At 50.7% G+C, this 13,002-nt stretch overlaps 3 protein-coding genes across 3 annotated transcripts; 2 read left to right on the forward strand and 1 right to left on the reverse strand.

Moving 5' to 3' along the window:
- The first annotated feature begins 3,784 nt into the window (after positions 1 to 3,784).
- Positions 3,785 to 8,839, forward strand: LOC131213154 (cytochrome P450 4g15). Its single transcript, XM_058207131.1, has 5 exons — positions 3,785 to 4,352; positions 4,889 to 5,086; positions 5,560 to 5,742; positions 6,967 to 7,896; positions 8,004 to 8,839. Exons 1-5 carry the CDS (start codon positions 4,133 to 4,135, stop codon positions 8,180 to 8,182), a joined length of 1,710 nt encoding a protein of 569 aa, XP_058063114.1. The 5' UTR covers positions 3,785 to 4,132; the 3' UTR covers positions 8,183 to 8,839.
- On the reverse strand, positions 8,542 to 10,445 carry LOC131213156 (ubiquitin-like modifier-activating enzyme 5). The gene is made up of 2 exons (XM_058207132.1): positions 10,148 to 10,445; positions 8,542 to 10,061 (listed from the first exon to the last, which is right to left on the reverse strand). The coding sequence occupies exons 1-2, from the start codon at positions 10,320 to 10,322 to the stop codon at positions 9,073 to 9,075; spliced, it is 1,164 nt and encodes a 387-aa protein (XP_058063115.1). The 5' UTR covers positions 10,323 to 10,445; the 3' UTR covers positions 8,542 to 9,072.
- A 501-nt stretch (positions 10,446 to 10,946) lies between these two features.
- On the forward strand, positions 10,947 to 12,957 carry LOC131213289 (probable glucosamine 6-phosphate N-acetyltransferase). Its single transcript, XM_058207305.1, has 4 exons — positions 10,947 to 11,318; positions 11,557 to 11,767; positions 11,848 to 12,037; positions 12,324 to 12,957. Exons 1-4 carry the CDS (start codon positions 11,298 to 11,300, stop codon positions 12,547 to 12,549), a joined length of 648 nt encoding a protein of 215 aa, XP_058063288.1. The 5' UTR covers positions 10,947 to 11,297; the 3' UTR covers positions 12,550 to 12,957.
- The last annotated feature ends 45 nt before the right edge of the window (positions 12,958 to 13,002 follow it).

Consider the following 13,002-nt stretch of genomic DNA (forward strand, 5'->3'; position numbering starts at 1 on the left):
GAAGCGAGCGAAAAGTAGAGCTGATGCTGATGACGAGTGAGCTGGAGCCGGGTTTCGACAGCTTGAGGACCTGCTGGCGCAACTCGGCTCAGGCACGGGCACAGGCACATGCAGAACCAACACGCAGGAGGTCCTCGCGCTGCTCCGGTCCGCTTTACTAGGCGGTTCAATAAGTTCTTTGCCTTTGATAAGAAAATCGAGCATTTTGTTATGGTTTCAAATTCACTTTGTTATAAAATGTAGCCTTCCAGGACATCTTCCTTCTAGGTCTTCAAAATACGCTTCCTCAGCTACTACGACGTCATCATTTGATGATACACGCTTTTAATGCCTATTATTTTGGGTCTGGAATAAATAAATAAATATACTCAGAAACCCCCCTTTTTACCCTCTAGTTTAAGGCGAAGAATCCTTATAAAGAATGGTCCAGTTAGAACCGGGAACAATTGCATTAGCTCTATCTCGGGGTTGGTTTGACTTAGGAAACACATCAAGGTGCCAAATTGAAGGTATTTTATTGTACTTTAAGAGAAAAATTTCAAAAATTTATTATGTTGCCCAATAATTTTCGATTGGGCGGAGTCTAGGGCAACTTGGTAGGTTGATATCCTTTGTGATGAAATCCATCTTATTGTAAAAGTATCACAGAACTACATCCCTGCTATAGTGGCAACTTTCCAAATCAGGCCAAAACTTTACCGGACCTGCGTGTGATTTAATAAATGATGGAACTCGCTTTTTGAGACACTCTTCTTTTTACAGAGTTGAGTTCACCGTTGTGTTTATGATGAAAACCTTGATTTCTGTCCACAGGTGCAAATTCCTTGTCATATCATTAATTTTTGTGCAAAATTTATTGGCGAATACAAATTTGATCTTGGAGGGGACACCTCCCCGTGCCGTGGCGAGATAAAATTTTGGTCCAGGAAGCCGTCCAAAATCAATTTTCACGTATGTTTCGTCGTCCATCTTAAAATTTGATCTTTGATTGATTGATTCATTGATTTGATTGATCTTAAAACCTTCCAGTTCAGCTGCCGATTGTATGTTCCACTACGACGTCTACTCTGAATCTTTCAATCTACGGTATTGGGTTCCCAGAAACGGTAAAGCACAGCATATATAGTTGATTTTGTGAATTTTTGTGTTTTAGAGATTTTTAAAATAGACCACGTGGGGTTCCCGACGAGAGTGTGCACAATTATTTTTCTTCTTTCGAGTTCAATTAAGCATAACTTTCCATAAACTCCACGTACTAAGATGAAACTTTCAGCACTGAAAGATGAATGTTTACTAAAGATATGACTATCAACACATCCGAAATCCGACCACCAGAGGCGCTGCTAGAAATCATGCAATTGTTCCCTGATTCTAAGTGGGCCATGCTTTACACTTTCAACTTTCGTCCCCTTTGTTTCCTTTGCTTTTCCAAACCTTCCAAAAGCAAAAATTCAATCACTGCACGATGCGATGATTTTTTCTTTTTGAAAAAAAATATCATGAGTGTATAATTATAACAAAAAACGGTATCGAGGCCAAAACACTTGTGGAACAGCCCAGTATGTGAAATTTACATCTCCATTTGCTCTGCTAGCGCAAGATGCGAGAAAAGCTAATTGGCGTCTTGAAGGGTTCGAGCGTATGACCTGCCCGCGTGCCCCAAGACCCGCCAAGACGGACAAGTCGGCCCTAATCGGGTATCGATCGAGGTGTGCCCCCAGAGCCCAGAGCCCAGTTGGCAGTGTGTTGCCTGTGGTCCCTGCTCCCTGCACCCCTTACACCTAGCTGTGGTGCCACCGGGTGCCTAGGGCAACCCTCATGCAATAGACCCTCCTCCGTGCCGGTTGGTCCAGTTTTGGATGTGAAGTTTCAAATTCGCGCGCTACCTTCTGAGGACGGAGCTCTAGGACGCTCTGGGTCAAGTATGAGCGATATGAGCGCGTGTGAGAATGATCCAGAGAGCGAAGCCGAAAGGGAGGGAGGAAAAAGCGAGAGCGAGAGAGAGAGAGAGAGAGAGTACGGGAAAGGTGTCTAGGGCACGGGAAAGGGAAAGTGCAGTTAACGCCAAGTACGAAGGACCCCCCCGCCCCGGCTACACATCCCCGACGGGAGCAGAACCGGCAATAGACCGGCGCGCGTTGATTGAGAAATACGACAATTGCAACAAACTGAACGGACGCACCGAGCGCGCCCTGATGCAATCGATGTGATCATATAGAGTCCGTTGCGATCGTGGCTGCGTAGAAACTGGCTTCTGGGCATTGCTGTCGCAACCATATACCCAATACACACTCTCTCTCTTTTCTCATTCTTCTGTGCGGACTCGAGCGGGGGGTTCTATTTCAAGTCCAACACTGGCTCTCCCCCAGCTGAAGAAGTGAGATCGAGGAAGTGTGTCCTCAGGAATGTTTCCCGGGAGCCACCCAAGAATCCGGTCACACGGAAGTGCACGGAAACCCGTCCGGGCAGGATCTGTAGGTGAACCGCGGACCGGCCAGACCACAAACCGGATCCCACCACACCACTGGAAAGTTCGTAGCCGGAGTGGAAAAGTACGACCGTGGCGCAAGCGCTGCTGATGATGGCTTTCGCATTCGTTATCTGACTCACTGAACTATAATTCTGATGGCGTTTGATTATTGATTGGCTCGAATGACGTAGCGACGATCGAGCTCCCGGGAGGCTTCCGCCAAGTTCTTGGATTGAATCACGATCGATGGATTTCGTTTTTACTGGCACCTTGGCACGTCTCCGAATTGGGATTTGGGCTCGGGATCGAGACACGTTGAAGGTGCGAAACTCGAAATTTAAGCGACTCCCACTTGATCGTGTCCTGTCTGTAATTTAAACTCGACGAATTCGTCGCTTCACTCACGCCGACGACGATCACGTTGGCTTTCTTAGGCAAATCGCAAAAACAACCCCCCTCCCTGGAAGGCTCCTCCTTAAGCGCGCGACGTAACACTAGCAAGCGCGTGTGCGCCAATTGGTGGCGGGCGTTGCGTCACCAACCGCCCCCCCACCCCACCGTTCCTTCGGGGCATGCCTTGATCACGATCTAATTATTCGCCCGGCAAGACACAGCACGCCGGCGACATTGCGCCTACTTATTCAGTGGCCATTAGGCCATCACTTCCGGGTTCGCGCAGCTCGTGCGTACTTGGATTTGAAGTTGGCCAAATCCTACCCCTTGTAGGGATCTCCCAGGATTCTCGGTGCCCAGCCCCAGAGATTGAGTTCAAAAAAAAAAAAAAAAGGGCCAAAGTAACGCGAGGATATCGCCATTGGAGAGGGGTCCAGGTGAGGGGGGGGAGGGTGGTGCGTGTGGGCGGAGGAGCCAAAAGTTAATTCTGCAAAATATTCTAGAGCGGCCGCCGACCTCCAGAAGGTCCCGGACGCCCAGTCCCAGGTCGCGGACGGTCTTCCAGCGGTGTTGCCAGCCTTCCCCCTAAGTGAGAGTGAAAGAGAGTGCATTCCAGGCGGGGGGGGAGGGTGGGGGGTGGCGAAGACGCCACCAGCGCGCGCGCCCCGGTGCTCTGTGTATGCGTGACGCTAGGCCCCCTTTCGGGCCGCGACATATACACTGTGACACCCCGTCACCTGCTGCTGTCACGGGCCGTGCTTGTGTCGTCGTCGTTGTTGTGCAGCACCGCCAGCGCCGAGCCGCCGTCGCCGGCCGCCATTTTTTCGTCAGCGCGCGGTCAGCTCGGCACGACGGCAGAGCACAGCAAATTATGCCGACTATAAAAACAAATTTGAAAGACCATTCGTCAGTCAGTCGCAAACGTTTGGGCTCAGTAGCAACACCGCTAGGCGGGCACCGACGGAGAGCAGTTTCCCATTTGGTTTTCCTCAACTCCCCGAGCTACTCCTGCCGTTTCGGGACCTGCCGTTGGGGGTGATCGAAGTTCCCATTGCATTACCTGGGGGGATAGTGAGTCTAGTGTGGTTGCGCTCTCAAGGATCTGCGTGTGGGCGGGTGTAGTGCTGACTGTGTGGAACCTGTCCTGCGAACCTCAGTGACTGGGGAAGAGTGGTGTGTTTGTGGGGGAGAGAGAGAGAGCGAGCGAAGCGTGGGGGAACTTCCGGAACTTCCGGTCTGCCGAACGGATCGAACGGGTGGAAGTGAAAAATGTCCGCCACCGTAGCGCAGGCCGACGGCCTCAACAACAATGCCAACATCATCTCACCGATCAACATGTTCTACTTTCTGCTCACCCCGGCCCTGCTCCTGTGGTTCGTCTACTGGCGCCTGTCGCGCCGGCACATGCTCGAGCTAGCGGAAAGGATACCGGGCCCGAAGGGGCTACCGTTGATCGGAAACGCGCTCGATCTGATCGGTAGCTCACACTGTAAGTATTTTGGCACCGTGTGCCCTTGCTGTGCCCTTGCTTCCGGCCCCCGAGGCGGGTTCGGAAGTCCCGGCGAAATTGAGACATCAACGCGGCGGCGATGAACGATGGTGCACCTCACTTACCGGGATGGGCGTGTGCGGTTGGTCAGATAAATTGAGAGCACTTAAACAGACCACCGCGGACCGCGGACCGCACGGTTGAAGGCGACTTCTTTCTTGTGCTGCCGCTGTGCCCCGACTGCGCCACGACTTTGGTCCCAATCGGAAGCATTAGCGTCATTAGCTCACTAACCCCAATCAGCTCTAATCAGAGAGCGCATGACGCGGGTGATTGACCCACGCTCAATCCACAATCCGACCCTTTCCGATCGCCTCTTGATCTGGTCGCTCCACGTTGATGTACCAAATCGCGCGAGTCCCCGGGACCACAAGGGATTCTCACATTCTGACTTTCTTGTTCCACTTCGGTTTCGATTTCTCCCACTGGACTTGGACTCCTGCTGGGCACACGAATTGATCCACGTACGTACGTAGCTGTGTTCCGCACGATCATCGAGAAAGGCAAGGACTACAATGAGGTCATCAAGATCTGGATCGGCCCGAAACTGATCGTTTTCCTGGTGGACCCGCGCGATGTCGAGTTGCTGCTCAGCAGCCACGTATACATCGACAAGTCGCCCGAGTATCGCTTCTTCAAACCCTGGCTAGGCAACGGGCTGCTCATCAGCACAGGTACGTAGGGTTGTTGGTCGGGCCCAGATTTGGGAAGTTTTGGAGTCCCGACGACGACGAAGACGAAATGGTGGAGCGCTTAAATTGAAACGCAGCAAAGCGGTGAGAGATTTGCATACGCGACCAATCAACCGCGAGTAGGTTGGAGGTGGTGACAGGGTGTGCGAAGACAGCAGGAACGGCACGGACCGGAAGTAGCCATTGTCACCATCTCTCGGCAAAAGTGAATCTCCGGCGGCAGATACGTGTGGGCACGTTTCGCTCGTAAGATATACCCTACGCGGTACCGCTAGCGCTATACCGCTATAATGTGCAACTATTACGCACCCGGACAATTGACCGGTGCCGTTTACCGAAATAGTGAAACTCCTCGCCCTTCCCGACACGCCCTTCCCCTCTTGCGTCCATTGCGTTTCACCACTAATCCTGTTTCGTTTCTGTTCTTCCATTCCGAACCCGGACCCCCCGGCCAGGACACAAATGGCGCCAGCACCGTAAGCTGATCGCACCGACCTTCCACCTGAACGTGCTGAAAAGCTTCATCGATCTGTTCAACGAAAACTCTCGGCTGGTGGTGGAGAAAATGCGCAAAGAAAACGGGAAGGCGTTTGACTGCCACGACTACATGAGCGAGTGCACCGTCGAGATTCTGCTCGGTAAGTACCCCTGGTGGTGGTTCGGGTTTTCTTCTTCAGCCTTGGGGGACAGATTAGTCTTTGTTGTATCCCGATTAAGGGGGCCACAAACGAATCGTCTTTGCCTCACACCGTGGCTAGAGGCGCACCGGCAACTCGCTGGAAACAGGTTTTCCTTTACGTAAAGTCGCAGTGTACGGCACATAATTGTGCTTCCCAACATCGGTGGTACTTCTGTGCCAGGAGCACTTTCCCACCGCCTGCACTGCTGGCCGAGATTGCTGCAACCGATAGACCCGTGGCGGTTGTTGCACAACCGGTCATTCTTCGCCCATCGGCGCTGCAACTGTGTGTTCCATTTGGGAACTGGAGAACACAGCACGCTGCGAAGTCAAATGGTGGGTCACACATTATTAGCTCGGACCTCGGACCCTCGGAATGAGCTAGAACGTCGAAAGCCACGCCAACCGACGTCCAGGGATCGATGGGGACGGGCCGCGAATTCCTGCTCGAAAAGTCACGGCAGTCGTAAAATTTCTATTTTAATAGCAAATCATACCGTGTTTTTGCTGTGGTGTCACCACAGGTGAGCCGCTTATCACGCCATCGGTTGATTGACGCATTTGGTTTGGAATTGCATGTGTTGTTTCAAATCACCTCGGCTTAACGAACCCATGGCGTTATTCAGCGCGGGACACAGGCGGTAGTGGCTTAATTTATGCTTCATTACCGGTTGGACTGCATGTGAAATCAAATGTCATTCGCATACTAGTCCCAATGCAGTCCGACCCCATCCCCAACGAACTAACGAACGAACCGCACGAACTCTAATTGATCGGAAGAATGGACGCGGCCCACATCGGGTCGCGGCGGGACTGCGCACGAAGCTTGACTGCGCTGGTCGCTTTATATGTAAATCATATCCCATGTAAATTTTCCTATTTTTATCCTTTCGCAATAGAAAGCAATTGCTCGCATGGGCAGGGTGAGGGGGAACGGTGGAAGTGGTGGATGTGGTTGACACCATTAATGAGGAAGCCCGGTGCCTGATTGATATTGCCACGGTAACCTTGCTACGGAGTGGACGTTCAAGTTCGGTAGCGATCCCCAAGGGATGGCACCGTGTAACCTTGCGCGTTGCACGACGCAATCCACGGCACGGCATCTTCACGTGCAACCCGTCGTACCCCCCGTAGTTGATGATGACCATTGAAATGCTTTCTTTCGTTTCCGCGGCGTCCACAGAAACGGCGATGGGAGTGTCGAAAAAGACGCAGGACCAGTCCGGTTACGACTATGCGATGGCCGTCATGAAGATGTGTGACATTCTGCACCTGCGGCACCGGAAGATGTGGCTGTATCCCGACCTGTTCTTCAACCTGACCCAGTACGCGAAAAAGCAGGTGAAGTTGTTGGACACCATCCACAGCCTCACCAAGAAGGTCATCCGCAACAAGAAGGTAGCCTTCGACAAGGGCACCCGCGGCACGCTCGCGACCACGTCGATCAAGACGGCCGATATCGAGAAGCCGAAGGAGGTGGGGGGGACACCCGCCGGCAGCACCAACACAGTGGAGGGGCTCTCGTTCGGTCAGTCGGCCAACCTGAAGGATGATCTGGACGTGGAGGAGAACGATGTGGGCGAAAAGAAGCGCCTGGCGTTCCTGGACCTACTGCTCGAGAGTGCGGAGAACGGGGCACTGATCTCGGACGAGGAAATCAAGAATCAGGTCGACACGATCATGTTCGAGGGGCACGACACAACGGCGGCCGGCAGCAGCTTCTTTCTGTCGATGATGGGCGTCCACCAGCACATCCAGGACAAGGTGATCCAAGAGCTGGACGATATCTTTGGCGACTCGAACCGGCCGGCCACGTTCCAGGATACGATCGAGATGAAGTATTTGGAGCGGTGCCTGATGGAGACGCTCCGCATGTACCCACCGGTGCCGATCATCGCACGCTCGCTCAAACAGGACCTAAAGCTCGCATCGAGCGACATTGTTGTGCCGGCCGGGGCCACCATCACTGTGGCCACCTTCAAGCTGCACCGCCTGGAATCGATCTACCCGAACGCGGATGTCTTCGATCCGGACAACTTCCTCCCCGAGCGACAAGCCAACCGTCACTACTACGCGTTCGTGCCGTTCTCTGCCGGCCCAAGAAGCTGTGTCGGTGAGTATCCCGCTAGTCCGCGCTCGGGACCTTTTGTCGATCCGCTTTACCTCGATGTTCGACGATCTCTCTCTCTCTCTCTCTCTCTCTCCCTCACACACACACAGGCCGGAAATATGCGATGCTGAAACTGAAGATCATCCTCTCGACCATTTTGCGAAACTTCCGCGTACGCTCCGACCTGCGAGAGGAAGACTTCAAGCTGCAGGCGGACATTATCCTGAAGCGCGAGGAAGGCTTCCAGATCCGCCTCGAGCCACGCCAGCGCAAGGTGAAAGCACTGTAAACTTCGGACGATTTTGTTACTGTTTGTCTCTCTACCCCATTGTGCACGAAACCACGAGTTTTCCATTTGCTATTAGTCCTACTGTTTTGAACTTTGTATGGAACCCACAGCCTTTAAACCAACCTTTTCTCTTCCTACGCTGTCCGACCGATACATGTGACTGTCGCGGAAAATCGTGGTGGTCCATCTCTTAGGTTTTATCCCTATTTTTTGTTCTTTCAAACGGGAATACATTTGGATAAGTCAAACTTAACGCAACTATTATCACCAATAGAGCAGCACTGTAGAAACGGGGGTGGAGTGGACCCTTGTTTTCGACGAAAGAACAGGCAAGTGTTTGGGAAGTTTTCGTTTGCCAGCATTGTGTGTCGGTGTCGATGACGAGCCGATGAGCAACATCTACCCTCAAAACACTGACGCCTTGGAACCTAACCGAGTCTAAGCTGCAACGGCTTGTACGAGCTTGAACACAATGCGCTTCAAAAAGGAACAAGGCCACTACCCACCCAGCTTGTTGCATCTATTGCCAATTTTATGTAAGGGGAATTAAGCGATTGTTAAACGATAATATAAAGATAAATATATTTTTAGATTTGTTTGTATGTGTGTGATAACAAGAGGAAAAATAAAAAAGCATAAAAGCACATCATATCGGAAGCATATCTGTTAACACTTTTCAAGTATGCTCCGTTGCGTTTTCCAACAGCCAACAAGCATCCTCTGGAAAGCGAAACAGAAATAGGAATAGTTTAGACTGTCTTTTAGAGGCCTGTGCCCCTGGCCGTAACCATATCGATCATATCGCTCATATCGAGTTTTAAGCAATCGCGAAGCATACGCATAAGAGTTTCGATTTCTTTCGTTCCTAACGATAGGTCCACCCTCAAAGTTTACGTGCGATAAATGCTATTCATTTGCGCCATCAGTTGATCGAGGCTAGCACTATCGGCGTCCGATGTTGATGGGGTTCGCTCTTCGGTCGTGCTCGCGGCAGGAAAAGCATACTCCAGTCCTTCCGCAACGTTGCTCGTCCGTGTCCCATCAGCTACAGGCGTATCATCCTCTGTTACCACCAGCTCGATACCGTAAGGATTCTCTTCGTGCACCGGCATCTCCGGTTCCGGCGGCGGGCCGTGACCCTGCACGTTCCGCTCGCTCTCGGGGCGTGCCAGATACTCGCGCTGACGCTGCACACAAAACCGATCGTCACACGTTGGGTTCGGTTTCAGTGCCATTTTCGGAAAGAAATCCGTCATCGCGTTGTATCCGAGATAGTCCGATACCATCCCGAACGCTAGCAGATACTTGAGCGTGTTCTGCACAAGTACACCTGCCACGATACCCATCGTCGTCGGTAGGCTAGCGGCACAGACGCCCTCGCGTTTCAGTGTTTTCTCGTCAATATTCTCCGCTACCACCAAGGGCGGTGCACAGGCGAAGCATGCTGTTTCGCCCGGTCGCACGAACTGTATGTGGCCCGAAACCGCATTCTCCGAAACACCGGACTCGAACCAGTGCAGCATTAGCTCGTTGCAGGCCGTGTTGATGGCCATGCGCGCCTCGAAGTTGTCCACACAGCTTAGCACCAGATCGACCGGTGAGCCCGGCTCTAAACCGCCCGTGCCGATCGCCTCCATGAACTGCGCAAAGTTGCACACCGTGGTAATGTTGTAACTGTGCGTTACGATTGCCACGTCGGGATTGATGAAGTTGAGCGTTTTCATGGCCGCGTCCACCTTCGATAGGCCGGCCTGGTCCGGTGTGTAGAACAGTCGGTTCATGTTGGCCAGCTCGACCTTGTCGTAGTCGAACAGCAGCAATTTACCGATGCCACATCGGGTTAACATATCGGCTGCTACGCTCCCTACGCCACCAATACCTAGGGACAGACACAGAAACCAGTTGATTACAAAACGGGCAAACCACTGGCACTCGGTTGGACTGTAAAGTGATAAACCTACAAACCTACGATGGCCACACTTTTATTGCGAATGTTTTCATAGTCCGACACAATGCCCATCCGCTGCAGGGCCATCAGGCGGCTGTACGGATTCGAATCTACCACTTCGGCGGACATTTTTTCAATACGTTTTCGTCCCTCTTTCCCATCTTTCGGAGGAGCCGTATGGTGCCTTTCCATCTTGTGATTCCCTCCTGCAATATTGCTGGTTCCGTTGAATGGGTCTTGTCTTGATACCAATCCGTATGTTCGGAGCGTTAAACCAATTTCAACACCTTTGGCTTCACTACGCTCATTTACCGTTGCTCTGTGCAGCAATCGTGGCTCAGCTGACGTTTACAACAAGCGACAACAGAAGTGATGAAGGGGAAATCGTTTCTCTTTCCTTTGATAATTGTCAAGCAATTTACGAGAAATTCGAATAAATTACACCACGCGAAAGAGCAAATTGAGCTTGCGTTCTCGCACCGCTCTTCCTTGTACTTACAAAATGATAAATTTTGCTGTTAAACAATAAGCCATCCAGTTCCGTCATCATTTGAACACGTAAACATTCGTACGGTGTGTTCCACATCAACGAAACGTGTCAATGAGTTACTTTCCTTTTCCCGCAAACGCTTGCTTTTGTTGTGTGCGTCAGCAGCCTTTCTAAATAAAGACAGTTAACTTTGCTGGAGAAAGACCAAGCGATGGCCAAAGATCGGGTGAGCAAATCAAAACAAAAACAACCAAAACAACATTCTTTTCCACCACTTGCTCTATAATTTTAAGGAGCTTAAGATAGAGTTGATCGCATCATCATACACAATTGGCCCATCGCCACACAGTTCTTCGTGATGATCGAAGGTATCGTAAGTTCCCATCGCCTGGTCTTTGCACAGCAAAGATGTGGTTCTGCCGGCGAATAGCTGCCTTTAAAAAAGTTTCTTAGCAATTACATTTGTAAATACGTCCACCCGATTTCAACAATCGCGCCACGCCACCACCATCGTGTGTTTCTTTCCGAACCGCTCGAAGGTGGGTGCAAAATGAGCCAATAGCGCTGTACTATTAGTGAGTTCTTTACTGTGCCAACGATTGCACAGACGGCAAGAGTTTCTATTGCTAAGTGAGAAAGTGTGCACCTACCGAGCGGGCTACTGCAATTCACCTGCGATGGGTGCTCCCGTGTCAGAAGTAAGTAGTAGTTTAGAAAAACAAAAACCTCGATCAATAAGAACTATTATCTGGGTAGAATTTTCGAATAGTATTGCACCATTATGCACCGTAGTGTAGCCCTTGGACACTGCATTTGCGCCCATTCTCTTCATTCCCTTTCTCTTCGCGAATGCGGAAGTGTCCAGTCAAGGTCACCCACTCGGTTTCCACCTATTTGCCAGAAACTTGATCCATGGTTTTGATACTTTCATTGCAGCAAGAGCTTTCGCTCTATAATCCTTCGATATTGCTTGGCTTGGATTTCTTCCGCTCGCCAGCCAGGTTTAGTCCTCGTATATCGGCTTCCGTTCCTGGCGAAACTTGGCTGAAGGTGCGACCACTTCAAACGGGAGACTTTTACCGCGGCTTCGTACAGATACTCTCGCAGCTAACCAAAGTAGGCGATATATCGTTTACACAGTTTCTGAGTAAGTGCCACGTCCTGCTACGGCTAATCCTGTTCCATCGCGATAGCTGTTTGATGTTCTCTTCCTTATCACTCGTTCAGATCGTTTCGCTGAGATGAAAGCTAGCGGTGACTACTACATTACCGTTATCGTCGATACGCGTATTGACAAAATCGTCGGTAGCGCCACATTAGTTCTTGAGCGCAAGTTCATCCATGGCTGTGGGGTCCGCGGTCGGCTGGAGGACGTCGTGGTAGATGACACATATCGTGGCAAGCAGCTGGGAAAACTGTAGGTAGAATTTTGCGTAACCAAAGGGTACATTTCCCCTGGTAGAGTAGTCGGTAACGCTCGGTGTCACACAGCTGACCTGGGTACGGTTGCCCAGACCTGCTTGACAGGGGAGTTGGCGCGAGGCTAACAACCCCGCGTGCGCCAACGCCACAATGTTACAGTCAACAGCAGAGGCAAAGACCGCACGGTGGTTGTAACTGCCGGATAAGAAGAATATTTGTTTTCCTGGATATTGATACATTTTCTTGTTTGTCTGGCTTCCTGACTTTGTGTCATATTGCAGCATCGTCGTCACCGTGACCCTTCTGGCGGATTATCTGGGCTGCTACAAGATGTCTCTGGATTGCAAAGACAAGCTGATACCGTTCTACACCGCAATCGGCTACGTGCTTGAACCGGGTAATGCGAACACTATGAGCATACGCTACGAACCCGGGGCCGGTGGTGTAGCAATAACCAGGAATCGAACTGCAGCCAGTGATAAACCGTACGACACAGAGCCATCCTGACAATTAGCTACCAGTTCTGCTATGACAAGTAAATCCAAGCTCTAAACACACGCCCAGCTATTCTGGGTTTGCGGTTTGCCGACGCAAAATTCGAATTCACCGTGTTTTTTGTATTTTGCAATTGGATTTACTGTTTAACACTCGGGAGGTCTAGTTTTGTGGGTGTGGTCAAGCACTCGAGCCTGTTCAGGAGTTGACTTTCACTGCAACACGCGCCCTCCCGAAGCAGCTTCTGGTACATGAAATGAATTTCAAATATTTCAAATATTTTCAAACATATTTTTATTTGTTTAAGATCTGTTTAATTTTTATTTTGAAAATAGTCCTCAATCGTAAATTTTTAATACTACTTGGTGGTTGTGCTTAAATATCCAGAATCATGCAAATGGGAAATAAAATCATTTATAAGGCAAATTGCCAACTGTTTTTCTTTCGTATACTGCTAGAGGTGCA

The sequence above is a fragment of the Anopheles bellator genome, chromosome X (assembly GCF_943735745.2).
Source record: "Anopheles bellator chromosome X, idAnoBellAS_SP24_06.2, whole genome shotgun sequence".
Taxonomy (NCBI): Eukaryota; Metazoa; Arthropoda; class Insecta; order Diptera; family Culicidae; genus Anopheles; species Anopheles bellator.